Below are 24,625 nucleotides of genomic sequence, written 5' to 3'. Positions count from 1 at the left end.
TGTGGCAATATCTCTTCAACAGCAATCAAGAATTTGTACTTGTCATTTGCATTATGGGCATTTTCATCCTTCGTGATAATATTTAAGTGGATGACGAACATATAACTTGACTGTGATCCAAGAAGTTGCAATTTCTGTTCGTGGGAATCTGTCTTCAGCAGATTCCTCAAAATCCACCTCACACGAAACAACCCAAGACGCATCTCTTCCACCTTAATCGAAGACATATCAGACATTTTCTTTTTCTTGTTGAAGCAATAGCAGGCAATAGCACCACCGTTTAACCACGTGCTCAGCGTTTCAGTAAACACTTCACATAAAATGTAGACAATAACTGAAAAGAAATTAATTTCCTATCGGAAAGTTTAATGAGCTTCAATTAACGGAAACTAGTGTCTCAAGCATGATTGAAACGAGTTTGTAACTTTTTGAAAAACCGGTGACTTTTTCTATCTGGAATCTGATCCTCTGATTAAGAAAACTTACGCCACCTGCCGCGATATAAGTCATTGCTGCCAATTCCAACTGCACGAATTAAAGATGGCGTACATGAAACATCACTAAACACAGCAATCACTAGCAAAGACACTGTTGCGAATTGCGATTAGTATCAAGAATTTAGAGTCTCATAATAAGATTCTTAGGTAGGCAATTAGTCATCTATTTATTTCCAAAGTAAATGGTCATCAACTCGTGAATAAAAGTTGTCTATAAAAAAATAGTGGGTCAAACGGCGTACGATAGTTAATAACTTGCTATAAAATAAAAACATGTAGCCAAAATGTCGCAGTACTTTTTGGAACAATGAGTTATACCAGCATCTGGCGTAGCGCTGTTACTGCAGAAGTCTGGCCAAATTGTTATTCTACTACTGATTGTCGCATTTGTAAAAGAATTTGTTCAAAAAAGTCAGAGAAAATGGCTATGTTGCTATCAGCGTTGCTACAATTTTATTATTGAAATTGATGATGACGGAAAGAGGAATTAAACACAAATACTGAGAAAGAAAGAATAATAAAACGTTTTTGTAGCTATACTCAGAACTTTGTTTAAGTAGGTCGATATATTTTCAAAAAATGAAACCAAAAATTCACGACGATCTAAGGCTATTCCTCGCCTGCTAGTCAGGACTGAGGGTTACTTTCAAAATGCTAATAAACCATCCACTACGCAAGCTTACCATCAAATTTAAGTCTTGTTTTTGTTATATTTTAATTAACGGAACCCCATGACGTCTGCGCTTTTTGAAGTTTGAATACATCTGTTCTATTAAAAACGTCAGAATTCCAAGTCCAGTACCAATGCCTAGAATTAGAAAGGCGCTTGCCACGTCGGTAAGTTGGATGGGAACTGATCGAGATACTCCGCTTTTAGGGTCGGCAAAACACTTATCCGCCCTCGGTATTGTAGGTAGATTGTCCACCCAGTGAAACATAAGGCCAGCTTCAAACATGTCCACAAGACTAATCACATTTTGTTGGTGAGAAACGAATTGGAGAAAGAAAATAAATAAATACAAGAAAATAAATTTAAGAAAAGATTATTTAAAATCATAATTCAACGATTTCCGCATGTTCTTTCAAAAACTTTATGGTACATACGCTCTGCTGAACATTGGTGTGTGAGAACTTCCTTTCTTGAACAGCAATGAATAGTATCCAATCATAGCGGAAAGCGTTTTTGATGTTTTGAATCGACATTTCCCTTCTTTTTTATATTGTGAACCGACAAACGAATAGGCAAATTTCGAGAGCTAATGGTAAAGAGAATGATAATACTCAATTGAATTCACGAGACTTTGGAGTGGTAAATCAGTTTTTCCTACAAACGGATAAGCATAACGACCGTTTTCCAACATCGCGTTTAATTTCAATGGATCACCAAGAATATGACCAGGATTGCTACGGGCTTGATCGCCAAGGATCTTATAAACACCAGAGGTCGCTTTCTGTAAAAAATTAAAGGGAAGCCTTTAATTCAGTTTATCACAGTTATCATTTATCAGACATATCATTTTTGCCCATGCACACAGAATGACTTAAACAAAGGTAGCAATTAAAAATGGTTGTTTACCAATATTTGTTCCCCTATCGCCGTGTCGTGCCTCAGAATTATTGAAACTTCTTTACTTGCGGCCAAATCTTCGAACGAATTTATGGCTGGTTTCATTCGCGGCGTCGTAAGCGACGAAATGACAATTCCTGTATAAGAATTAACCAACACCGTGGCGCACAGAACCCATATTCCAACCATGATGCGAAACGATAAGTAACTAAAAACTTCTCTACCCCCTATTGTTAGTTCGAAAAGTAAACTTTTAAGTGGCATTCAGCTTCAATAAAACAATTATCTTAAGAAAAAAAAACATGATTATTACCTTGATTCGTCATGATATTCATTACATATATCATATGAGATCCAAATGAAGTAAAAAGACTTCGTTGAAGGGAAATATTCCTTACTTCTTCGTTTCCTTTAGGTTGGTTGTTCGATTCTGTATCAATGGTAGATGGACTCAAAGAGTTCTTTACATTCCGTTGATGTATCCAAGTAAAAAGAGTCATCACGCTGACTAAGACGAAAATGCTAATAAAGATCAATAACCAAACCTGAAACAAATAAAAATCAGAAATAAAGCGAACGAGCAAATAGTATGAACAAATAGCCTTCAATATCACCGTAGGTTGAAATGGACCAACGAAAGCGAATAATCGGTTTTCTTCTCCTGGTCTTGGCACAACGAGACTAAATCCATCAGCCCATGTCGGGAAAGTATAGTCCATTCTTGTTACACGGTCCATCGTTAAGTAGAAAGAGCTTGCTATGCCATCGATAGCCTTAGAGCATCCCCAAAATTATAATTAGCCTATCTGACTGAAACCTAACACATGAAATACTTTTCTGTTACTTCTTCATTTATGAGTTGGTAATACAAACCCTCGTGCGTGCCATATTTATCGGCAATGGTTTGATTAATTAGCACCAAGGAGTATCTGTAGGAATAGAATGAGTAGTTTTGTGAGTAAAATAATAAATAAATTAAAATTAAAATAAGAATAAAACAAGAAACAAATTAACAAACAAATTGAAAAAAATGGATAAAAAACAAACAAATTGAAAAAAATTGATAAAAAACAAACAAATATAATATAACCTACGTAAAGTTTAATTTTGGTGCTAGCCATTCGATCAAATAACGGTCCGATCCAGTCCAAGTGTAGGTGCCATTCGGTCCTCGCTTTAAAATATCGAAAGGTGGTTGCTAAATCCAAATAAATTACAAATACATGAAAAGGTTCATACAAAACCCACTTTCTCTAAAGAACAATAATACAATTAGATCATTGCAATTATTTTTACTGACGTTGCATATCCAACAGTAACTTTTTCTTTAATTTCAAAGTACTTACATGAAAAATGACAAAATCAAAGTGTCTACCGGTCAAATTTGTCTTCTTTGAAAGGTTGGCATTTCGTATTAGAAGCACAATAATAAAAACAACCAATGACAAATGCAGGGAACGCGTGAAAACCAAAAAAATTCCTTCCTTGCTACGTTTTAAGCCGGATGCTTTCATCTTCATTAGCCGTACTGTTTAAAATCGAAGTTTACTCAAACAAGTACGCCGTTGGTAAATGGCAGAATGGACGTACGTACCTGAACCTCTATTTATATAAAGGAGAAACAGCTTGGAAAACAATGCATTTAACTAGAATTTGCATCTTAGCAACCAAGATCGAATCCTAGAAAGTTGCCCTTTCTTTGTTGCAAATTATAGTATCATGCATCTCTGTGGGAAACTCGTGGTTGATGTCCTTTGCGCGTGTTGCACGCAATAGTGATGGCTCAACGAAGCCGAATTTCAACTGTTTCATCCTATCACCAAAATCAAATAGTTATATTATCGACCATGACTAATGTTGTAGCAACCGGTGTTGCTAACTTGTTTTGGATATCCTGAGTGATTCCAAGACCATCTCCAGATGTTTATACCATTTAGTTTGAGTGACGTGACGGTATGTTTCCGCCTCCAACCTCAAAAGAAGAAGAAAAAAAAACAAAACAAATTAAATAAAATTAAAAAAAAAGGGAATTTACCGAAGCAGCCCAAGAGTAAACGAGTAATATCGACAAAAAGATAAGCGAACAATTTTTTCCTAAGCCGATCACAACGCATTGTTGTTTTAAAAGAGAGGATAACGCAATTAAGTTAAACAGGGCAAGGAACATAAAAACATACCAAAAGAAGGTGCATTTTAATACTCACAAGGAACGGTAAGAATGGCCACGTGTTGCAAGACCTGCAAACAAATATCAGGAAAAATCAAAAAATTCTTTACTATAAAACAGCGAACGGATATGTCTAACTGTAAACATCATGGCAGATCCGAAAAGTTCCTCTCACGAGTGGAATTGAGACCAAACCAACACGTTTAGGTAAGTTTCGCTTCTCAAGCGTTTTAGCAAAGAGTCCACGCAATTTTCGTTAAATGTTCGTACGCCTTATTTATCTGTAGCCTCGTCGAGATTCAGTGTCATGCCGTCTTCTGCGAGTTTTGGAACTGTATAAATGAGAAAAAAACTGTCAAAACATTTCTATGTTGTGACTATCACTTGATGAGTTTGGTACTCTTAACATATTTGACTGGAATACTGTGGCGAATACAGGGCTCCCAGCTGACAGAATCAAAATGTGGGCACAGATTTACGTTCCATTATTAAAGAAAAATTCAGAATCACATCGTCGTTGATCGTAAAACATTCCGGCCACTTCGTGCTGATGATGTTCTTTTCCCTATGGGTACCAGTCCCAAAATCAATCCAAAGTGTTATGGCCTCCAGAAGCCTTGAACCATGGCCATCCTGCTTCCCACACATACAAGTCAGGGTTCAAGATGAGTGCTCTTTTTTTAAGTTGTCAGTACTGTAGATTTAAATGTGCACTGTGTTTCATGTGAAATGAATTTACTAAAGGCATCTTCATCAATCATACCTTCGACACTGTTATCTGCATTTTCATTCTCTTTGTCTTTATCCTGAACCAACATTTGAATCTTCTTTGTCTTGATTTCTTTGATGGTCAAACTTTTTCTGATCTTGTGCTGTTTTTGTAGGATAGGCACATGTCATCTTGAAAACCATATGCGAGTAGGATCCACAAGGATTGACACAGGCTCTGTATTGAGTTGCTTTTCTGGTATCATCTCCTAGTTCCCACTTTATGTTAAACAATTGACTCTTCACTTCTCTTACATAGAATTCAGATGTGCTAGACATTTTATCGCAACTATGTTTCGTATTCAGATTTTCAGCTTGAGGAAATGAATGCAAGTGGACGGTAATTCCAATACTTTTTGGGATTACAGCTATAAAGAAATACTAACTTTACTTGAACCGTATATCTAAATGCATTTTTTTTTACATTCAGCTTTTGAGTTAGAAATTGGGTTCAATAACAAAAAGATTGTACGACTTCAAAGCTTCAAGGTTAACACTGAATTTGATGATTAAGGAATCTTTTCTAGATATGTATCTAGGCGCCATTTCTATGCACGTGATGCAGAATTGTCAACTCTGGGTATTAATACTTTGGGTTTTGGGGGATTAAATTTTTTAGGGGAAAAAAAAAAACCCCGGGTTTTTTAAAAAAGGGGGAAAAACCTCTGTTTTTTTAAAAAAAAAAAAAAAAAAAAAAACCCCCCCCGGGGGGGGTGAAAAAAAAAAAAAAAAAAAAAAAAAAAAAAAAAAAAAAAAAAAAAAAAAAAAAAAAAAAAAAAAAAAAAAAAAAAAAAAAAAAAAAAAAAAAAAAAAAAAAAAAAAAAAAAAAAAAAAAAAAAAAAAAAAAAAAACCCCTTTAAAAAAAAAAAAAAAAAATTTTAAAAACCCCCCCCCCCCCCCCCCCCAAAAAAAAAAAAAAAAAAAAAAAAAAAAAAAAAAAAAAAAAGAATATTATAATTAAAAAAAAAAAAAAAAAATAAATTTTAGGGCAGAGTCATAGAGGGATCGTTCGTTCATTGCGACGACTTTGGCCATAAGGCTTTGGTCGTCAATTTTCTAGGGTTTTTTAAGCATTTTCTTCAGTTTTTAACTGATACAACAGAGGGCAGCATAGTAGTTAAGGAAAAACGCCAAAAGAAAGGCTTGGGTAGCTAGAATTTAGCTTATGAATGTAACTTTAGCTTGGAATTGGAAATGTATGAATCAAAACCATTGCAAAATTTAAAGAATATCTTACGTTTAAGCTCATTTAAAAATATATTGGTACAAGCTAGCCTAGGATTGACATGTAGTTTAGTTAAAATCCACTAGGTGCCATTACCATCGTCAAGGAGAATTTTGACGACCAAGCCTTATGGCCAAAATCGATGCAGTGAACGAACCTTTAGTTAGTGTCACCACTTTTTGTTTTAATGTTATCCATAGGTTAAACTATACATTATTTTTTAGCTCTATCATGATTGTTATTTCAAATTTCATATATTTTTATTTTTGGTGCCAAAGTCACTTGGAATATTTGGCACTAGGTGGCATCAAATGTATTCAAATTTTCAAGGGCAAACACAAGGGCTGATTGCTTTAAATCGCTGTCATAACACAATACCAAATAATTGCCATATCCTCATATCATATTGGTCACATCAACGTTCGTCGTTCTATGATTATTAATTTTTGCCACTTAGACATCTTCTATCCTACAGTCTTGACCGTTGAAGCCTTAATGCCAGTGTTAAAACTTGTTATCTTAGCAGATTGATTAAATCCCACTAACTTTGCTTAAAATGTCGCATTCTAACGGCGGTGGTTACGAACAAATTGGTGATCAATCGCCGCTCTTGCATGATGGTATACCGTCATCAGACGTAAAAGTACTAAGTTTTAAAATAAAACCACACCAGTTATTTCTATTACCACATTATTTTATCCTTGATAGGCATCTAGATTGCTACATTTCATCCTTGGTTCCGTCACTGCTGTTATTGTAGTCAGCACATTTATTGGTTCCTTCATTTTTCACAAATTATCTTCCATACAACTCAATGTTTTCTTTTCCTCCTGCATCCTGTTGACTTGTGTTTCAAATATTGCTTTGGTAAGTATTAATGTAATTATGTTTCAAAACTACCAGGTCCTCACATTCGATGATTATTATTGATGAGCTCTTAATTTTATTTCAGATGATTTGGTACAGAAATCAAGCGTCAACTTCTGCAGTTCGATTCATCATCTATTTCAACTCCATTAACATCATTTTGCTCTGTATTTGTGCCAATTTGTACCACCATGGCTTCTAATGAACTTTGTTTTACACTATTTTTTTCTACTTGAGAAATGACAATTAAACATGGTTTGGTCAACTAAATGGTGTGTATATAATGCCAGCAAAAGTATAACAGGACTGATTTTTGGTTACTATTTACACATCCTTAAATGATTCAAACTGGAAAACTTATAATATTAAAGAAAACAAAATCAATAGCACAATGACAATCATCTGGTTTTCACTAGAACTAAGGGACAGAAATAATTTTTTTTTCCTTTTTTTTTTTTTTTTTATAATCGGGAAGCAATAAGACTTTGACAAAAACTTTTGTTTGGTTTGGTCCCCGGCTGTAGTCTTAGTAAATAGTTCCGTATTTATATCCTTTTCTCTGGATGGATATACACACGTATGGCGCCTTTTTTCTTCTCTTTGCAAGAATCATTTCCACAATTTTGAAACACACTTTGATGACGACAATCGACTGACATACACAACAACAACAACAAAACAAGCACACGCAGCAGCACGCACAGCAAGCCGTGGGATAGAAAAGAGGGTAAAAGTAAACAAGAAGTAAGAATTGAAAAATTTTATATCATTTGAAATATAACGTAAATTTTAAACAGAGGGGAAGGACGTCAGCATGGAAAATACATTTCAACTGTGTGTGATGCCGTCTGGAAAAATGCGGATTTTATCGGGTATTTTTTTTTTTTAACCGCATGATTTCTTTATAGCCTTCGGATATTTTCGTAGGCGCTTACATGCCAATAATAGTAAACAGTTTGCGAGGAACAAAAGATTTTTCTCTTTTTTTTTCTCCACTTCAATTGTTTTTGCTGTCCATGCTGGGAACGTAATCTCTGGCCATAAGAGTCGAGAAGACGGTCATGACCATTTTTTGCTTGACTTCAGTTATGTCCTCGGGCAAAGCGTAAACACGGGCTCCGATCTTGCGAGCCATAGAAATGGCGTATTTGGCGTTAGCTAAGTTATCCTCATCCGGCCCGCCCTCTCGCACCAACTCGTAATTAATGGTGCCCGGCTTGATGCAATCAATCAAGTCAATGACCACTCGGGCTTTGGCAATCGATGAGTCCTAGTTTAAAAAAAACAAAAAAACGGAAATTTTAACATTTTTGCTTACTAAACCAAATAAAAATTCAATCCGATTGATTTTGTTTTACCTGGAAATTTCGGATGGATGTTGTTTTCTTGCCCTGGGCGAGCTTATTGTTCACCCAGTCGATAATCTCTTTTTCGACGATGGGACTTCCCGTATCGGCCAATTGGGTTAGAATTGACAAAGTGTAGGCTCGCATCAATTGCCAGATTAAAGCTGTTTGATCGAAGCAAATTCGATTAGTCTTTTTATTATTCAATTAAATTAAAAAAACAAATGTTACCGAGTGTCAATGTCGGATTGCCATCGCTAATATCTTTGCCAGCGATGCCGACCAACGAGAACTTGAGTTGTCTGCCCAGTTCAACTGCATAGTTGCAGTTTTCCAATTTTTCCATAAACTTCCTCAGTTTAGAAAATTCCCTTGAGGCAAATAAAAATGCAAATGAAGAATTTGAAAATATGCAAAACCGTTTTATGATGACTCACTTGTGGACTCGATTCCAATTGACAATACCGGGTTTGATGACGTCATACAGCTGGAAAATGACCAACCCGTCAGCCAAGTCAGAATACAGCCAATTAACATACGGCGCCACACCCAAAGAGTTCATCCAATTGCGGTATGTTTTCTCTTCGCGGCTTTCCTCCAAATTCTCAAGAGCCTTAAAAAAAAAAAAGATGAATAATAATAATAAAAAAAAAAGAAAAAGGTGAGGTCATGTAGTCATGTGACACATGTCTGGAAGAAAAATAACTGGAAATATCCACCACATACAAGTTGGAAAGAAAAAAAGGAAACCGTACCTCGAACGGAACGGATGAATCGGCATGTAGGGCTGGGTGGTTGTTGAAAAGGTTGGCGACGAAGGCCAAATTGAGCTTATAGACGCCATCAACAACGTCCTTGGGCGTCAAAAAGCTACGGCAACCAAGTTTATCCGCCTGCTGGAGCATCAACTCGGCTCTGCGCAACAAATCGTTTTCCTGGAACGGAGGGAAATGAAAAAAAAAAAAAAAAGAAGTTTCAATTGACGTCTTCGACGGATGCAATAGGTCAGAAAGGTGTGCCGCAAACTGTCAGCGGTTTAGGATACTCACCCTCAAGGCTTCCACCGTGACGCCGGCATCGAGCGGAGCGATCTGCTTGAGTAGGTACGTATAGACTTCAGAGTCGGTGATGTCGCCGGAGAAATTAGCGCAGCGTCGATTGGTGCCCGACTTTTCCAACTGGTAGTTGACCCAGCGCAGGAGAATAGCTTCGGGCGAGAGTTTCATCAGCTCTTCGATGCGCTCATTGTCGCCCAGTAGGTTGGTCAAGCCAGGGCAATGTTCCAGCGTAATTTGGTTGAACAAGCCAATCTGTAAGTTTTTTGTTGCAGCAAATTGGCAATGATTAGAAAAAAGAGAAATCTCTTTTTGTGTGTGTGCGTGTGTGTTACCCGAATAATTTGCCAGAGGAGACCGAGAACCAAATGAGGTTTGCCTTTACTCAAATCGTGCGCATCAATATTGACGATATTGCAGCCGATCGATTGGGCAGAGTACAGGGCCAACGTCAAATTTTCGTGCATCGTGTAGACCGTCAGATTTTTCATATTGATGGCTCGTTCGTCGATTGTATCCGGGCACGAATGATTGATGATTTTGCTACACAACAACATAAAATTGGAGAAAATGTAAAAAAACAAAAATAAAAAATAAAAACGGGAATGCGCCACATAAATTTATTCCTCTCTTGTTTTTTTACCATAGTAGAATGCCGTCCTTAACTTTTTCGAAAAGACTTCGACCAGTCGAACCGATGGGTAACAGGTGTTTAAGGTCTTTATCATCGCCGAGGTTTGTGTTGATCCAATCAGAAAAGGCCAATTGTTCTTCCATTCGAATCTGTTTTCAATGAATTTGAACGACCAAATGCAATAACAAAATTGGATACGGCAAGAAAGAAAAGCTAATTTTGTTGTTGTTGGGGGGTGGTAAAATCCCGTTATAATTTGCATACCGTGTGGGTGGTGCCTTCCGACGAAGCATTTGAAGTGCCGCCGATCGTGTGCAAATTTTCCGGCTTCGACACGACTTTCTTGAAGGTGGCAGCCACATCCTGCGATTTCAACTTGGCACACAACTAAATTGAAAACAAAAAATTAAAAAAAAAAATAGAGGTCGTTAGTTTCGTTTTCCCGTTTTGAAACCAATCAGACAAAAAAAAAAAAAAAATGTGAATCTTAAAAATGTACGTGTTCAAATTCATCAAATGATAGTCTTCCTTTGCCAGGGCCTTCCTGATCTCGATCGACTTCTTCGATCATGCGGCGGACCTCATACGATGGAATTTTAAAACCGCAAATATCCAGGGCTTGTTTCAATTCTGCCAGTTCAATGTAACCCGAGCCATCGCGATCAACCTATAAAAAAAAAAGAGCCAATTGTTATTGCTGGCCCCACACTCTTAAAAAAATAACAAAACAACAAAAAACAAAAACGACAACACTGAAACACAACGACAACCTGCTGGTAATAGTAGGCATCGCGCAAATCACGGCGGAACTCGAGGAGGCTATCCCAACGTTCAATATTTAGTATCTCCATGTCGAACAAGAGCAGTTGCTAGACTGAAACAGATTCTCGACTAGCGGCTCGATTATATATCCGTGATTCTTGGCCAGCACCTGATGGCACTTTGAAAACAGTGGCCTAGTTTATTGACGGGGATAAACGGACCGACATACAATGGAAGCTTTTTTTTTTTCGCAACCATCGCTGCGAAACTGGCCATCGGTTGGAAGCCCCAACCCGTGACCGAAAAAAGAACAAAATCCCGTCAGCCGGTTCGTGAGTGCAAAAATTTCTTGCTGTTGTTTAATGTCCCTGGAAGGGCCTTTTTTTTTGTTGTAAGACGCAGATGGTGCCGCTGGTACCTCCATATGTTACACAAGCTGCTTATAAAAAGTTACCAGTACTACATACACTTAAGAAAGAGTTCTCTTCGTTCATAAATCGGTCACGCACGAAATCAGATCTGGAACGGATCCTTTTTTTTTCTTTTTACTTAATCGGATGAGGAGAGACTGCAGGTATCCATTTTGTTACATATTACGTACGCACACGTCTTATTTATTATTTATTTATTTTTTTTTGGCCGTTGTTAATCTACTGACACACTCCACTCTGGCCCGTTATCCTCACGTTACAACCAGCGGACGAAGGGCTGGAACGAAACGGATCGGAAACTATGGCACATCAAGCGCGACTACCGAAATAAGCCGACGTGCGGTATTTTACGTTCCGCCTTCGTGAATGGCAAATTGTTTTTTTTTCTTTCTTCAAAAATAGTTAAGACAATCATTTCGGCGTGTGTGTTTGAAGAAAGAAGAAATAAAACATGCGTTTTTCCAAGCCATTTGGTACGTGAGTAGAATCACAGAATGCGGTGGACCGAGCGTGACCTTCTCAAACCATTTCAGAAACAAAAATAGCCGATAAAAATAATTTTTTTTTTCCCCTTTCGTTATTGCCCCACATTAATCGTACACAGTCACGCCGACATCCCGAGGCGGTTTCTAGTTTCTTCTTAAAAAAAAAAAAAAAAAACGAATTAAAAGGGGAAGTAATTTTTCAATTTCCTGGCTGCAAGGCGACAAAAGAAACCCCTTTGCGGGAGGTCAAGAGTCCCCTTTTAGTCTACGTGTCACGCAGCTTAACTTAGAAAAAAAAAGCTCAAGGGGGGGGGGGTATCATGTGTCGATGAATCAGCTGTATGGGGAATTGGTAATCGAATATCGAAACATTTCCTGTGAACTGTGGCCAAGTCTTTTCCTTTTTTGTTTTTTTTTATCTCTGCTGTAATTAGTTGATGAGCAACAAGTTTTATGGGATGGGAATTCCAGAGAGAAAGCAGTTTCATTAGTTACGCTTCACTGACTAAATGACACAATTTATGGGCTTCAAAATTAACGGCTCTTTTTTTTTTTTTTAGTGTGTTGAGAGAGAAAAAAAATTCTTTTCGGGGAATTTCAGTTGACACTTTGTGATGGAATGCCAAGAAGCTAAAAAAAAAAAAACTTCTTGTTTTCATCACGGATGGTTCGTTCGTGAGTTTCATCGAAGGAGCCCCCCCCCCCCAAACAAACAGATGCGGTTTTCCCATTTACGAACAAAAACAGCAGCTCCCATTTTTTTTTTTCCTGAATAAATAATGCTTTGTGTTATTTTTAACTTCGTCCAGTCGAAGATAACAAAAGTCTATTGCTTTACGTGAGGATTGAACGCGTGCTGGGCACATGACCTTGGCGGCAAAAACAATTTCAAAATCTTAAACAAATCCGGCAGTTTAACAACGAAAACCGTGTGGGGGCCCTTTGAAATTGCTAGCCATTTCTTTTCTTCATTCTAACATTGTCTTAAGCCATACTCGCATTTGCTTACAATTTTCAACCTCCCTTCTAATCTTTCCCGTTAAAAACAAAAAAAAACCCCACACATTGGGGACTCAAATTTCGGAACAGGAGTCATAGACGGCAACCAAAAAACCCCACCCACGATGAGATAACAGACATTTTAGATGCTACATTAAACAGTAAGGTAAAAGAAAAGAAAAAAGAAGTTGACTGACAACGTCAAATCATGTCAAATCATTTCAATCTGTTCAATTCTTTTGGCCAGTTTTCCTTGGCTAAGGTAAAAGATTAAACACATTTTTGAAGTTTGACCGGTTCATTTTTTTTTTTTTTCCCTTACGTTCAAAAATTGTCACGAAAACAGTAAAGCATAAAGATAAGATAAAATTGGTTGGTTATCTTTTGAAACGTCTGTGCGAGAAACAGGTAAATTCCAAATCTCTCTGGCTGTTGGTTTGATAATTGAAAAAAAAGGGGGGAAAAAACCTTTTCTAAAACGAAATTCTTTTGCTTTAAACGAAGAGGGAAAAGATTCAGCAGGCCCGAAAGAATGTGAAAAGAGATATGAGTTAGACACAAAAGGGAGGATGGTATAAGAAGGAGGAAGAAGAAGAAGAAGAAGAAAAAGGTGGGGGGGCCTTGAATCCGAGGCTCGGCTTCATTTCCATAGCGGGAAACTACTTTACCAAGGCCATATAAGGCACACACAGGGCCGAATATACCAACGGGTCGGGAAATAACAACTCACAAGAATCTTCTTCTTCTTCTTCTTCTCTCCAGTTAAAAAGGGGGGGGGGGGAAAGAATTTAAGAAACAAACGATTATTTTTTTTTTTGTTGTCTTCCTGCAGGCCAACCACAAAAAAAAAAAAAAAGGAAAATGATTTAAAGTCGAAATATTTTCTCTTGCATTTATTTTAGGGAAAAAAATGCATGAAAAAGTGTTTCGACATCGTGACGTAATCGTCGGAATATAGTGGCAAGTGACGACAGAGGACAACACAGGATGTCCGGCTGTGTGGGGGTTTGTTTCAACGAGTCTGTTTCGATTCGATGGAAGAAAGCGATAAGAAAGCCAACAAAAATAAAGCAGGGGAACAAGGAACCCATATTTGGCGGCGGACAAACAAAACTATGGAACAAAAAAACGTGACTCATACGGCCGTTATTGGTCTGTGGCTACGTTTTCACAAAAGTGCGTACAACACACACAGTTTAGGACAATCTCTCTTGACTTTTGCTCTCAATCCAAACAAGGGGGATACGATAAAATAACAATATGAGCTATAGAAATATCAGCAGGTAAATTGAGTATCAGTTTTCTGTGTCAAATGCATTTCTTTCCCTCTATAATCGTAAAAAAAAATTTTAGGCTGTAGAACTAATGAAAAGAGACCAGGAATCCTAGATTTCGTTTAGATGTTTGTTTGTTTTTTGTTTTCCTACTTTTTCTGCCTCGTCATAAAAAAATACAAGAGAAAGAAACAAGGAAAGTCAATTAACTTAGGCGGGGCCCTGACAGTTGAGGCCTGTCATCTGCTTCTCAACCATAATTTCGGCTGGTAACCTGATTAACTAATCAAGCCACACAAATCCACACAACCACCCAATACCAAAAATGAACAAAATAAAAATAACAGGAAATAGTTCACACTCACGCTGGCAAACTGTTCACGAAGTTCTTGTCGTTCTTCTTCGGTAAATTTACGAATATTCGAAGAAGCTTTTCCATTCCACTGATGTAGCGCCATCTTAGCTTGAAGTCTGGCAAGGCACTGTTGCCGTCTCTTACTTGCAGCCGGCACTTTTAAAACCCCCGACGGGGATTCGAATACTTTTTTTTTTTTTTTTCAAATGCTGGCCCTTCCCACTTTTCCTTTCCCCCTTCGTGACCCCGCCCTCATCTACTGCACACTACCCCACCATTTATAAGTATGGCGGTCTGGGTGCGCTATCAGCTGCTATATATTTTCTGGGCCGATAGGAATCAAACAACGCCTTTTATACCAATGTTATTTACTAGGTAAATAGTTTCCGCTTAGGGAAATAAACTCGATACCGTTTCACCAAATCAAGTTTTTTGTTTCATTTTACTCTGAACATATGCGGTGGTCTAAATGATAACACTTTTCCGCTTAATTCGATATTGAGCAGTCGTATGGTAGTCGTCTATGAAAGAAAAAGAAAAATCTTTATCTTATTTTTGAAAATCTTCTTTTGCAATTTCACGGGGGGACGCCATTAAGAAATGACATGAACAAAAAAGGAAAAAAAAAATTATCAAGTAAACCATAAAGTGTACAACTGTTTTACAATTTTTATTTATTTGGTGCAGAATGCATTGAGGCGATTGAGGGCGCACGGTTGAAAAACTTAAAGAATGTGGAATAAATAGTGTAGAAAACCTTTTTATCAATGAGGAAAATAATATACAGCCCCAAATAAAGTAGTTTAAACAGTCGTGTCGTAGAGGTAACGTCCAAGCTCAAAATTCACCGTTCTGTAAAAGAATTTAAAAAGACCACGTTCGTTAGGTTCTTAACTACTATGTTCAAGTAAATTCCCAGCTTAAAGGATTAACTCTTGCATCTGATAAGTATCATAAAAAAGGTTTAACGAAAAAATTCACCTGGCTAAACTTCTGACTAAATCGTAGCCGGCATTGCAACGATATTTTGGAACTCCTTGAAACATGGCGGCTGATCCCGTGTGCGTTAGAAGCTTTAGAGATACCAAGGTAGAAATCTGCGTATTGAACAACGAAAAGGCGTCACGATCTCGAAACTGTGCTTGGCAATAACGCGATTAACAAAAGGAAAGGCTCATACCTGTACAAATATATTCAAAGATGGCGTAACTCTTTCTTCGACGATCGAATAGAATATGGCCATCAACCGATCGATCGGGAAGACTTTGGGACCCATTAGCCGGGCGGCGTTATGCAATTTTTGTTTCTTCAGTGACTTGAGACCTTTGTCCTTATTCTTCCTGCCTTCTTTGGCTTTGACGAACAAGCGACGATCGTAGCGAGCAGGATTGTAACTCGCTAAATATGCAGCAATAATGAGAAATTTAGAAAAGAAAGGAAGCTCCATTTTGAGGCCTATCTGGGTCCCGCATGTATCGGGACCACGAACGTAGACTTGATTCAGACTAGAGCGCAGTTTCGGTTCAAGGTGACGCCATAATTTCACTGACTGAGTTCTGTCAATTTCTCCAGAATTGATCGGCTCCATAAAGGAATCCCAGTGTTGTGAGGCTATGTAGCGAAGCTCGCAATAATCACGACATGCAACCAAGAACACACCCAATATCATGGACAAATATGTCTGATACAAAGATGCATTTTCAGGCTGTGGGCATTCCTTCATCAGTAGATCAAGAATTTCTTCTACACAATTAAATAAATGTATATATTATTACAAACACTTGACAAATGTGATCTTTAAAATACCTTTGCTGTACTGTGGGAAAAAGATGTGGATGGGATCAAGGCTTCCTGTGCCACAACGAAACTTTTCAAAAGGAATTTCAGAGATGAACATGATGCAAATATTGAGCCCAGTATATTCTGGGATTTTGGTAAGCGTAGGGATTAGCATTCCATCATTTAGGTCTCTCAATCTTTCTGCCTTATCAAGCACAATACAAATTGGTCTGCCAACATATATTTGTTTAAGATGCCTGGCAAAGTCATTGGCACTGTCACAGCGGTCTTCACATCCCAACTGCTCCAGTATTGATTCGTAAAGAAAACGTGGACTCAGGCATTCAATGCATTGGATTGCTGCATACTGAATATTCTCTATCGACTGTATAACTTGTTGAACAACCAAAGATTTCCCCGTAGACGTGTGGCCATAAACGTACAAAAAAGGTGGAAGAGTGCTCTGCACAAAATTCAGTCACGTTATAAGAGTTTGAGATGAAGGTCGTAACATTCTTACGGTTTCAAGGATATCCACCAGTATGTCAATTTGTTGATCTCGATGAGGTATTTCAGCTTTAAGAGTCACCTTTATTGAATTATTTTCCATTATTTTAAATTTTTGGCTTTTATTTCCCTTGGACTGGGGAAACTTCAAAATCAAGGCAACAAGAGAAGTGCCAAAATCATCGCGGGAGAAATTTTGTGTTGCCAAACTTCACAAACGAGTTAAAAAAAAACATTTATTAATCAATTTTTTACAATATATTACTCTTTCTAATAAATAATCGAAAAGATTGGGTGATAATACCTAACAATATAATGTTACTGTAGTTTATAAACTGTTAAATGCTGACAAACGCTCAGGAACGTGCCTCGTATGTGGTGTTGGTGGAAGAACCTCGCTTAATTTTAATAAAAGCAAATCTGTGTTCGTTGTGTTCCATCATCCTAAAATCAAGTTATCCTTATAAAATTGAAGTAATAGTGTGCACATATGTATCTATTCTTAAATTCGTGTGAATCTGGTCTTAGACAACGTCTTCTCCGCCCAAGAACGTTTCAAAATGACTAAATGAGCGGGAAATCTCTACGTTGCCGGACGAAGGATTTTTTATATTTCGTTGGATGATTAAATTTAGTTGTATACTGTATACAACCAGGCTTAATTTTTCAGAATCTATTAAAATAATCTTTATTAATTTGATATTTTTATGCTAAAAAAAGCGTTACGTAAACAGTTTTGGTCCGTCCAACGTCCCTTCTCCCTTCATCAGTGTCCTCAATTCACATGTGTGATGTGTCCCGTTACGTGGAACTTGTTGGTTGAATGGAATTCGTGTCTGTTGTCTGCTTCCCCAAACGTCACTTGCAGATTGCAGTTTGATCAGTTGAGTTAGTTTGCTCAAGGCATGTTCCCGCTATGCTACGTGTTCCATAAACTGCTTGATCCTATATCAGAGTTGTAACTATAAATTAGATATTAGGAATAATAATTTTTAAAATGAAAATCAAATCGCACCTATTTATTGTTATATTCTACGTTTTTTTGAACGTCTGCTATGTCCATTCCTTGGTTGAGGGACTCTATTGCGGAGTCGAAAATTGTTACGATGGTGAGCTATTTCGTTAAATTTCAATTCATAACGTATAGATGAGCCTTTTTTTTTTCAGTTCTTGGAGTGACGAGAGAGAGCTCAAAAAGCGCCATAGGAAAAGCTTACCGGAATCTTGCAAAGAAACTTCATCCTGATGTTCAAGGAGCTGACGTAAGCAAAGAAGAAGCTGAAAAGAATTTTCGTAGGATAGCAACTGCCTATGAAATTCTAAGTGATAATGCATCTAGAGAAGACTATGACTACATGGTTGATAACCCTGAAGAAATGTACATGCATTACTACAGATACTACAGGCGCCGTACAGCTCCAAATGTTGACATCAGATTAATTCTTGCTGTCTGTATTACTATCATATCTGGAATCCAGTACTACAGTGCCTGGGATCGCTATGAAACTGCCATAAAGTATTTGACAACTGTGCAGAAATATCGCATCCATGCAACTGAAATTGCAAAGAAGGAGGGCTTGTTCAATGAAAGTACCAACAAGAAATCCAAAGACAAGTCGAAAGAGAAGGAGGAAAAGGAACAGATCATTCGTAAGGTTATTGAAGAGAAAATGGATATCCGTGGAGGGTATTCTAAACCAGACTGGAAACAAGTATTGTGGTTCCAGCTCATCATACTGCCCTATACCATATATCAATATGTAAAATGGTACATTATCTGGATCTACAAATTTAACATTCGAAAAGAAGAGTATGGTGAGGAAGAAAAGCTATATTTGATCAAGAAGCACCTGAAGCTCTCACGTCTAGAGTTCGATGCGCTTGAAGACCATACCAGAGAAGAGTATCTCGAACTTGGACTTTGGGAAAAATCGAAAGCACTCGAGTGGAAGGCCGAGAAAGAAGAAGAGCTAAAACGAGAGCTCTCTCAATCTGCACGCCATAAAGCGTACAGACGCTATCTGAAAAAAGGAACGGGTCGACTCACATTTGACGATTCTTAATCTAAATTTGGCGGATTAGGTGAATTTATCATCCGAGTTCATCCCGTGTTGTGATTTAAGAGTCTCTTGACATGTGTGCATTCATGTGCTTATTTGACGCAATACAACAATAACCAAATTGCGGAATGAATATTTATCAAGTCCTCCACGCCAGCTCGCTGGAATTATGTACCAGCGTAGAGGTGAGCCCTGTATTCCGTTCCCCAAAGGATTACAAATGAGACCTTTTTTTTATAAACATATAAATGTGGTTCCCCATCATTCAGAGGACAAATATAGAAAACAAACGCAATAACAAGAAAAATTGTTCCATGTGAAATTTCCACTCTCTCTGACTCGAGAGCTATACGTCAAGTTGTAGATGCTGTGCAACACAACGAGATGCCATCGAAGAAATTGATCATCTATCACACACACAAAATTTCGAAAAACACGAAATGAACAAATCGCGAGAAGCGTGAATTGAGCGCACCACGCCTGCTTCAATAAAGGTACAACAACAAAAATAACTGCACGCTATCGCAACTGCGTTATTTTTAGGTGTTACGAAACAAGTGTGTCAAGGTGCGTACAATTTTATAAAGGAGGACGGCGATTGGATGCTTGCCTCTGTGAGGTTCTTCGAGCCGTTTGGGGCGTTGCGCGAGCAGCTAGACGTGGACTCCTACGAACTTCGCGGCTACCACCACCGTCAACCAAGTCGTCATCTCGATATAAACTGCGTCTCTGCCTAAAACCGGGGTTGGATTCGTTGGATTCACTATCTGTGATGTACTCTTCGGAATCGAAATCGATATCATCCTCGGAATCCGGTGCAGCATGAAACCACCTGAAGTGACGGCCATCCCACTGCGAAATCCAACAAAATTGATTTTAGATCCCGTAGTTGTACTGCACAACATTAATTTTCTTTTACCGCCGAATCGATGATATCCATTGAATACGGGTGCCAAGAGACGTCCCTCACGCAGTCAGAATGGCCTGTGAGGACGACTGCGGGCATTCCAGTCAGGACATCATAAACTGGAGTACAAAAATTCACAATTAGTTTTGCTTTTATAGAATTACAAAAACTTGATATTTACTGAAAACTTTCCCAGCTGCACAACCACTGTAGATATAGCGCTGGCCAGTGCTGAAAGCGGGACTAAAACGGCAACGAATTAAGGTTCTTAAAACACTGTGTCCCCGGTAGGTCATCAAACTAGTATCACCAGCAATTTTGTTCTTGGAGCAAGACACTACGCAAAAAATGGCGAAATTTCGGCAATAAAATCAAACAACCAGACAATTGTTATAAGTATCTTACGTCTCCATGGAACGTTTTGGAAACTATAATCCCAACTTTGGGAACTCATAAACGTCCTCGTCCGCTGCTGTACCTCGGAACCGGAAAACTTGCGCATATCCCATCTAAGCCGCGCATCATTTAAAATTAATCAGAGTGAATTTTTCAAAATGACGATAGAAAATAAGAGAAAATAATTACAATTTGATGGATTGGTCTTTGCTATTTGTAATGAGATGTCTACCATCTCCACGTGAATCCACAAATGTTAGCCCGTCGACATGGCCACCAAGAATCCCAACCGGCTTTGCTTCCCCATTTTCCGCCAACGTTCGACGATCCCATACTTTACATAATCCATCATCAGCCCCTGAAAACAGGATTTGTGAAGTTTCGTCGGCATAAGCCACTGTGTTTACGTCCTCATCGTGAGCATCAATCTAGACAAGAAGATATGTAAATAATAAATCATAAAACGAGTATAAAGAAAGGATAATTCGTACTCTGAGGGTTCTCTGACGTTTCTCGCAATCGTATATGTACAGACAGCCATCATTGGCCCCACCCAATACTTCATTACCATCTTGGGAAAAAGTGAGGCTGAAAATACAGAATCGTCGGAGTTCGGGGCAAAGCGGAAGGACTTCGTGTCTTTCCACGCCATCATAAATATTACAAAGGTGAACTGCAATTAAAAGGCAAACAGATTAATCCCGTAATGGGGATAATTCTTAAATCAATGTTATGGTCTTACTAGCTTCCGACCAACTAGAGTAAATGATATTTCGACCGTCAGGACTAAAAGCTGTGTCAAGGATACTCCAGCCAACATCTCGTGCAGGAATTTTTCTTATGCAATCAAAGCCTCCTTTTGACGTGTCAAACACGCGAAGAACTCGATCTACCATTTGGTAAAAATTAATATCTTCTTCAAATGAAATAACCAAGTATTCTAAATACCTTGTGCGGCACTAAGGAATATGTTGCCATCTTTTGAATATGTTCCACAGAACATTTTATGGTTGCAATTAGCAACTTGCTTGAATTTGTTAGGCAAGTAGTTATGCCCAATATAACTTCTATCTCCTCCAGAAAAATGCCCTGTGCCTTTCATTCCAACTTGCCGTTGAAATAAAAGGGATGTGACTCGAGAGGATTGGGATTTGCAGCCATGTTTGAAAAATCCAGATGACAAAGATGTTGACAGATACAAATCAGTACCCTAACACAGAATTCCTGTGAACAAATTTGTATTTTGCTCAATTGTTAGTAAATAAATACCTCAAGGACTGTCAAATCAGGTGGGCTGTCCACAAAAGGTAGTCGAGCACCAGATAGGAAATCATGGAAAGATTCATTCCTCTCTTCAAATACAGAATTGCTTTCAGAGAGTATATGAGCTCTACCGCTATGGTTTGCGAAGAAGGGGAAGAATTGTTCGATATTAAGACGATCTGCACACCATCCGATGATTATAAGAGGATATATTATTACTAACCTCCTAATGAGTTGGGTAAGAACTGTGGCTATGTCGGTATCAGATTCTTCATCTGACATAGACGACGTATCGTCTCTATTACTACTTTCTCTGTCTTCGTCGTCAGAGTTCATTTCTGTTAAAAGAAAACAAAATATAACTGAAAAATATGCAAGGGTTGGATTCAAGATTTTACTTGAGAAAAACTTGTTAACCTGTCTTTTTTCCAAAAACAAAGTTCTAGCCAAACCTGATTAAAAATGTCACGCAACTCGCAGACGACAGTTGTTTGAGAAAAAGCTTTGATTTAATGACATCTAGCGATTTATTTTCAAAACTATCAGTAAAATATGACAATAACTGTGAAATAGCTGAACGCTTTTCAATTTTAATTGTATCTTACAACAGGACCAAACTCGCCTTCTTCAAGAACTACTCATCGTGAATCACTCTTTCGATTTAACACAATCACATAGTTTACTACCCTCTCTGACTAGTTTTCTCAATGATGACCACGTATCATTCCACCACCTTACGGAGTGGAAATGACGACATTATTTTTAAAATGCTAGTAAAGACACATCACAAATTAGCAAGTCAGCGAAGAAGTCGCCAAAGAACTACTCAACTCACTGATCAATATGCCTAACGACTGTTGCCAAAGTAAGTTCATTCACAATAATTTTTTTTTTCAACTAACGTTTGTCAATGTTAACTTACGTTTGATTCTTTTGTTTACCCTTTTGTAATCGAAGGCAAGTGTTCTTGCGGAAGCGGATGCAACTGTCGTCATAGTAAGTTCTACGGATAGTGTAACTAAATTAACATCTTGGTAGGGTAGAATAAATGCTTTAACTACCTTCAAATCGCAGTGAGTTTAGTATTCCGACATTGAGCTTACCGACAATGTTAAAAACAAATGTTACTTCGTGTCAAACCAAATCGAAGCTTTTCAGATTGAGATTCGATTATGATTTTGACCTAGTTTGGAGGAGAATTTCAACAACAGCTATGAATTGTATGGCTTTAGAACCCTTATTGACGACGTCATAAATCATGGAAAATTGATCCAGTGATGACTGTTACGTAATATGCATAACCTTTCAGACTATTCAAATTGCCGTAAATGTGGCAGCAGAACTCAATAAAATTGAATTCTCTTGCTACGTATAAACTCTAAGAAACTAACTGTGTATTTTGTTTAATTCAACCTATATATTATACTTCCACGAATCGTTTTGTTGCTAATGGTCGATATAATAGCTGTTTTAAAGCTTTCTTGCATGTTTAGCCTTCTCGTTTTGACGTTCAATGTCGACAATATTAACTCATTGGCCTATATTTTCCTTCCATTTGTTGTATGATGCATGCAGTTTGTTGGTATCCAATAGATTCAAATGGGCGGCGTGCCAACATTATTGGCTTTCAATTGTTGCCTACCATTTAATGCCATTTGATTAGCATGAAGATCCATGTGGTGAACATTCAACACAGAATTTCAAGAACAAATTTGATACAATAAAACAAACCAGGACGTTTAATTATTTTAAGAAGTCTAAACTAGATTAACTAGAGAGCTTGCCTACGTTAACATGGCTTATCTATAGTCTGCTCATTGTTTTTATGTACATCCCTGTTAACAACAACGTTTAAAAAAAAGCCACGAAAACTAAAGCAGGTGGTCAGAATTCGGGAAAGACGCACGAACTTTCCAATTGCACCCAAAACAAGAAAGTTTGACAACCAAATAATAACAGACGGACATGGAGAGCACCGTATTTTCTGCTATAAGTTTCCCGTCTGTTGTATTCTTTCTTTCACGGTCGTAAAACATTGTTGCGGTTGCGATAAAAGCATTTAACTGTAGACACATGGGACTGACACGCACACACATGTAACAGTTTTCGTCATTCGCCAGGCATTTGAAAACTATTAGTTCGAAATGAAATAGAAACCAGCTCAAGGCCCATAGACTTCCTTGATGTTTTAACGCTCGTTTTGTCTTTGGCAATGGTACAAGAAGAAAATGCAAATTTCTCTTATGCATGTGAGGGTGCGCTCTTCGAGTATAAAAACAACTGATACACCAGTCAATAGTTACACTTTGTATCTGAACATCCATTCAGTTTAGAACAACAAAATGAAGCTCGTCTTTTTGGTAAGTTCGTTTAAATTTTAACTTTTGATTGAGAATTTAAGTTTTTTTAAATGAAAATTTTGGTTTGTTCGATAGCTATTTGCACTCTTTGCGGTGGTCGCAATGGTCTCCTCAATTTCATTGGACGGTGAAAAGGGAGAAAAAGCATCTTTAATCGACTCTGATTTGAACGCGGCCGAGTCCCATCTTAAGGCGCATAAGGCTCACAAGGCTAAAGTTTACGTTCCAAAACATTATGCTCCCAAGGCTTACAAAGTCAAAGGTGTCAAAGCCAAAGGTCACACAGCCCATTATTAAGTAACTCCCGATTAAATGTCCTCCTCCCCACGACATAGGGGGAGGTCTTAAATGGAAACAATTGAATCAAACATCGACTGTCCAATTATGTTAATTTTAACTGTGTCCTTTTATTTGTCTTCCTTTACTTGAGTATATGGAACACATTTATTGCAAACGAATACACTTCCTTTAATTTGAATTGTAATTCCATTTTTGCAGTAAATGGCGTGAAAACAAATTAAGCTAATACCAGCAATCGCAAAAATCGGAGTTGTTCAGCTTCTTGCTCAAAACTTGCGTTTTTGAGGGGTGGAGCTAAACCCTTTACCATTTCCCGCTATACCCAATATGCCCCTAGGTATAATAGCAATGGGTTTAGCTCCGCCCCTCAAGGTCAAGTCAAAAAGCCAAAAACGCAAGTTTTTGGCAAAACTACACGAATTTTAATGAATTAAAACCAAAAACACACCTACAGTTTTTAGATATATTGTAAATAGTTCTTTCCTTTATATATTATATAACTCTGCAAAGAAAAAATTTAAAATTTAACAGCCTAAAAAGTTATAGATTTTATAATAAGGGGGGGGGGGTATTGAATTTTAAACTAAATATTTTTGAAACAAAAATTATAATTCAAAAACA

General features: G+C 37.7%; 6 protein-coding genes and 1 long non-coding RNA gene across 15 annotated transcripts; 3 read left to right on the top strand and 4 right to left on the bottom strand.

The window, feature by feature from the left end:
* Positions 1–928: 928 nt before the first annotated feature.
* On the bottom strand, positions 929–5,616 carry LOC116932793 (ionotropic receptor 93a). 7 transcript variants are annotated; one of them, XM_032940644.2, is made up of 15 exons: positions 4,995–5,616; positions 4,632–4,925; positions 4,370–4,563; positions 4,269–4,302; positions 3,945–4,036; positions 3,659–3,877; positions 3,411–3,592; positions 3,159–3,262; positions 2,909–2,993; positions 2,679–2,837; positions 2,378–2,609; positions 2,074–2,291; positions 1,826–1,948; positions 1,602–1,753; positions 929–1,463 (listed from the first exon to the last, which is right to left on the bottom strand). In XM_032940644.2, exons 7-15 carry the CDS (start codon positions 3,582–3,584, stop codon positions 1,205–1,207), a joined length of 1,506 nt encoding a protein of 501 aa, XP_032796535.2. In that variant the 5' UTR covers positions 3,585–3,592; positions 3,659–3,877; positions 3,945–4,036; positions 4,269–4,302; positions 4,370–4,563; positions 4,632–4,925; positions 4,995–5,616; the 3' UTR covers positions 929–1,204. The 7 variants fall into 7 exon arrangements, with proteins under 7 accessions (XP_032796535.2, XP_032796540.2, XP_032796531.2 ...); XM_032940649.2 differs by having other exon boundaries at positions 4,632–4,864; XM_032940640.2 differs by having other exon boundaries at positions 4,242–4,302; positions 4,632–5,616.
* A 749-nt stretch (positions 5,617–6,365) lies between these two features.
* On the top strand, positions 6,366–7,361 carry LOC116931679 (transmembrane protein 243). The gene is made up of 3 exons (XM_032939299.2): positions 6,366–6,867; positions 6,933–7,091; positions 7,177–7,361. Exons 1-3 carry the CDS (start codon positions 6,781–6,783, stop codon positions 7,291–7,293), a joined length of 363 nt encoding a protein of 120 aa, XP_032795190.2. The 5' UTR covers positions 6,366–6,780; the 3' UTR covers positions 7,294–7,361.
* On the bottom strand, positions 7,348–14,599 carry LOC116931678 (plastin-1). 2 transcript variants are annotated; one of them, XM_032939298.2, is made up of 11 exons: positions 14,443–14,599; positions 10,626–10,793; positions 10,391–10,513; positions 10,136–10,275; positions 9,828–10,035; positions 9,487–9,747; positions 9,193–9,372; positions 8,875–9,050; positions 8,669–8,808; positions 8,450–8,601; positions 7,348–8,361 (listed from the first exon to the last, which is right to left on the bottom strand). In XM_032939298.2, the coding sequence occupies exons 1-11, from the start codon at positions 14,533–14,535 to the stop codon at positions 8,089–8,091; spliced, it is 1,914 nt and encodes a 637-aa protein (XP_032795189.1). In that variant the 5' UTR covers positions 14,536–14,599; the 3' UTR covers positions 7,348–8,088. The 2 variants fall into 2 exon arrangements, with proteins under 2 accessions (XP_032795189.1, XP_045036264.1); XM_045180329.1 differs by lacking the exon at positions 14,443–14,599 and adding an exon at positions 10,897–11,035.
* LOC123477068 lies at positions 11,347–12,015 on the top strand. The gene is made up of 2 exons (XR_006652343.1): positions 11,347–11,462; positions 11,586–12,015. It is a non-coding gene; the product is annotated as an uncharacterized LOC123477068 (long non-coding RNA).
* Positions 14,600–15,087: 488 nt separating the features above from the next.
* Positions 15,088–16,914, bottom strand: LOC116931676 (origin recognition complex subunit 5). Its single transcript, XM_032939295.2, has 5 exons — positions 16,732–16,914; positions 16,239–16,674; positions 15,613–16,175; positions 15,414–15,529; positions 15,088–15,284 (listed from the first exon to the last, which is right to left on the bottom strand). The coding sequence occupies exons 1-5, from the start codon at positions 16,819–16,821 to the stop codon at positions 15,236–15,238; spliced, it is 1,254 nt and encodes a 417-aa protein (XP_032795186.2). The 5' UTR covers positions 16,822–16,914; the 3' UTR covers positions 15,088–15,235.
* A 597-nt stretch (positions 16,915–17,511) lies between these two features.
* Positions 17,512–18,901, top strand: LOC116931677 (dnaJ homolog subfamily C member 25 homolog). The gene is made up of 2 exons (XM_032939297.2): positions 17,512–17,827; positions 17,886–18,901. The coding sequence occupies exons 1-2, from the start codon at positions 17,716–17,718 to the stop codon at positions 18,779–18,781; spliced, it is 1,008 nt and encodes a 335-aa protein (XP_032795188.2). The 5' UTR covers positions 17,512–17,715; the 3' UTR covers positions 18,782–18,901.
* Positions 18,902–18,907: 6 nt separating this feature from the next.
* Positions 18,908–21,917, bottom strand: LOC116931675 (DDB1- and CUL4-associated factor 11). 2 transcript variants are annotated; one of them, XM_032939293.2, is made up of 11 exons: positions 21,762–21,917; positions 21,568–21,682; positions 21,351–21,477; positions 21,030–21,291; positions 20,824–20,970; positions 20,573–20,754; positions 20,271–20,509; positions 20,091–20,194; positions 19,867–20,022; positions 19,698–19,804; positions 18,908–19,630 (listed from the first exon to the last, which is right to left on the bottom strand). In XM_032939293.2, exons 2-11 carry the CDS (start codon positions 21,678–21,680, stop codon positions 19,358–19,360), a joined length of 1,710 nt encoding a protein of 569 aa, XP_032795184.1. In that variant the 5' UTR covers positions 21,681–21,682; positions 21,762–21,917; the 3' UTR covers positions 18,908–19,357. The 2 variants fall into 2 exon arrangements, with proteins under 2 accessions (XP_032795184.1, XP_045036254.1); XM_045180319.1 differs by having other exon boundaries at positions 21,743–21,857.
* Between the last annotated feature and the right edge of the window lie 2,708 nt (positions 21,918–24,625).

Source organism: Daphnia magna, linkage group LG10 (genome assembly GCF_020631705.1).
Source record: "Daphnia magna isolate NIES linkage group LG10, ASM2063170v1.1, whole genome shotgun sequence".
Taxonomy (NCBI): Eukaryota; Metazoa; Arthropoda; class Branchiopoda; order Diplostraca; family Daphniidae; genus Daphnia; species Daphnia magna.
The sequence above is the reverse complement of the archived record's forward strand: the minus strand, read 5'-3'. Positions and strand labels throughout refer to the sequence as shown.

Bases quoted from the DNA above. Each gene is read 5' to 3' on its own strand.
- LOC116932793 (XM_032940640.2), bottom strand. From the start codon at position 3,584: ATGAAGATGAAAGCATCCGGCTTAAAACGTAGCAAGGAAGGAATTTTT. The intron at 2,994-3,158 runs GTAGGTTATATT...CTATTCCTACAG, and splicing joins GCACCAAAATTAAACTTTAC to ATACTCCTTGGTGCTAATTA. The intron at 2,610-2,678 runs GTGATATTGAAG...TATTTGTTTCAG, and splicing joins TTGGTCCATTTCAACCTACG to GTTTGGTTATTGATCTTTAT.
- LOC116931679 (XM_032939299.2), top strand. From the start codon at position 6,781: ATGTCGCATTCTAACGGCGGTGGTTACGAACAAATTGGTGATCAATCG. The intron at 6,868-6,932 runs GTACTAAGTTTT...TATCCTTGATAG, and splicing joins TACCGTCATCAGACGTAAAA to GCATCTAGATTGCTACATTT. The intron at 7,092-7,176 runs GTAAGTATTAAT...ATTTTATTTCAG, and splicing joins GTGTTTCAAATATTGCTTTG to ATGATTTGGTACAGAAATCA.
- LOC116931678 (XM_032939298.2), bottom strand. From the start codon at position 14,535: ATGGCGCTACATCAGTGGAATGGAAAAGCTTCTTCGAATATTCGTAAA. The intron at 9,051-9,192 runs GTACGGTTTCCT...TTTTTTTTTAAG, and splicing joins ATTCATCCGTTCCGTTCGAG to GCTCTTGAGAATTTGGAGGA. The intron at 8,809-8,874 runs GTGAGTCATCAT...ATTTGCCTCAAG, and splicing joins AATTGGAATCGAGTCCACAA to GGAATTTTCTAAACTGAGGA.
- LOC116931676 (XM_032939295.2), bottom strand. From the start codon at position 16,821: ATGGAAAATAATTCAATAAAGGTGACTCTTAAAGCTGAAATACCTCAT. The intron at 16,176-16,238 runs GTATTTTAAAGA...TTAATTGTGTAG, and splicing joins TTTCCCACAGTACAGCAAAG to AAGAAATTCTTGATCTACTG. The intron at 15,530-15,612 runs GTATGAGCCTTT...TTCAATACGCAG, and splicing joins CTTTGAATATATTTGTACAG to ATTTCTACCTTGGTATCTCT.
- LOC116931677 (XM_032939297.2), top strand. From the start codon at position 17,716: ATGAAAATCAAATCGCACCTATTTATTGTTATATTCTACGTTTTTTTG. The intron at 17,828-17,885 runs GTGAGCTATTTC...TTTTTTTTTCAG, and splicing joins AGTCGAAAATTGTTACGATG to TTCTTGGAGTGACGAGAGAG.
- LOC116931675 (XM_032939293.2), bottom strand. From the start codon at position 21,680: ATGAACTCTGACGACGAAGACAGAGAAAGTAGTAATAGAGACGATACG. The intron at 20,971-21,029 runs GTATTTAGAATA...ACCAAATGGTAG, and splicing joins ATTCCTTAGTGCCGCACAAG to ATCGAGTTCTTCGCGTGTTT. The intron at 19,805-19,866 runs GTAAATATCAAG...TTTGTACTCCAG, and splicing joins TGCAGCTGGGAAAGTTTTCA to TTTATGATGTCCTGACTGGA.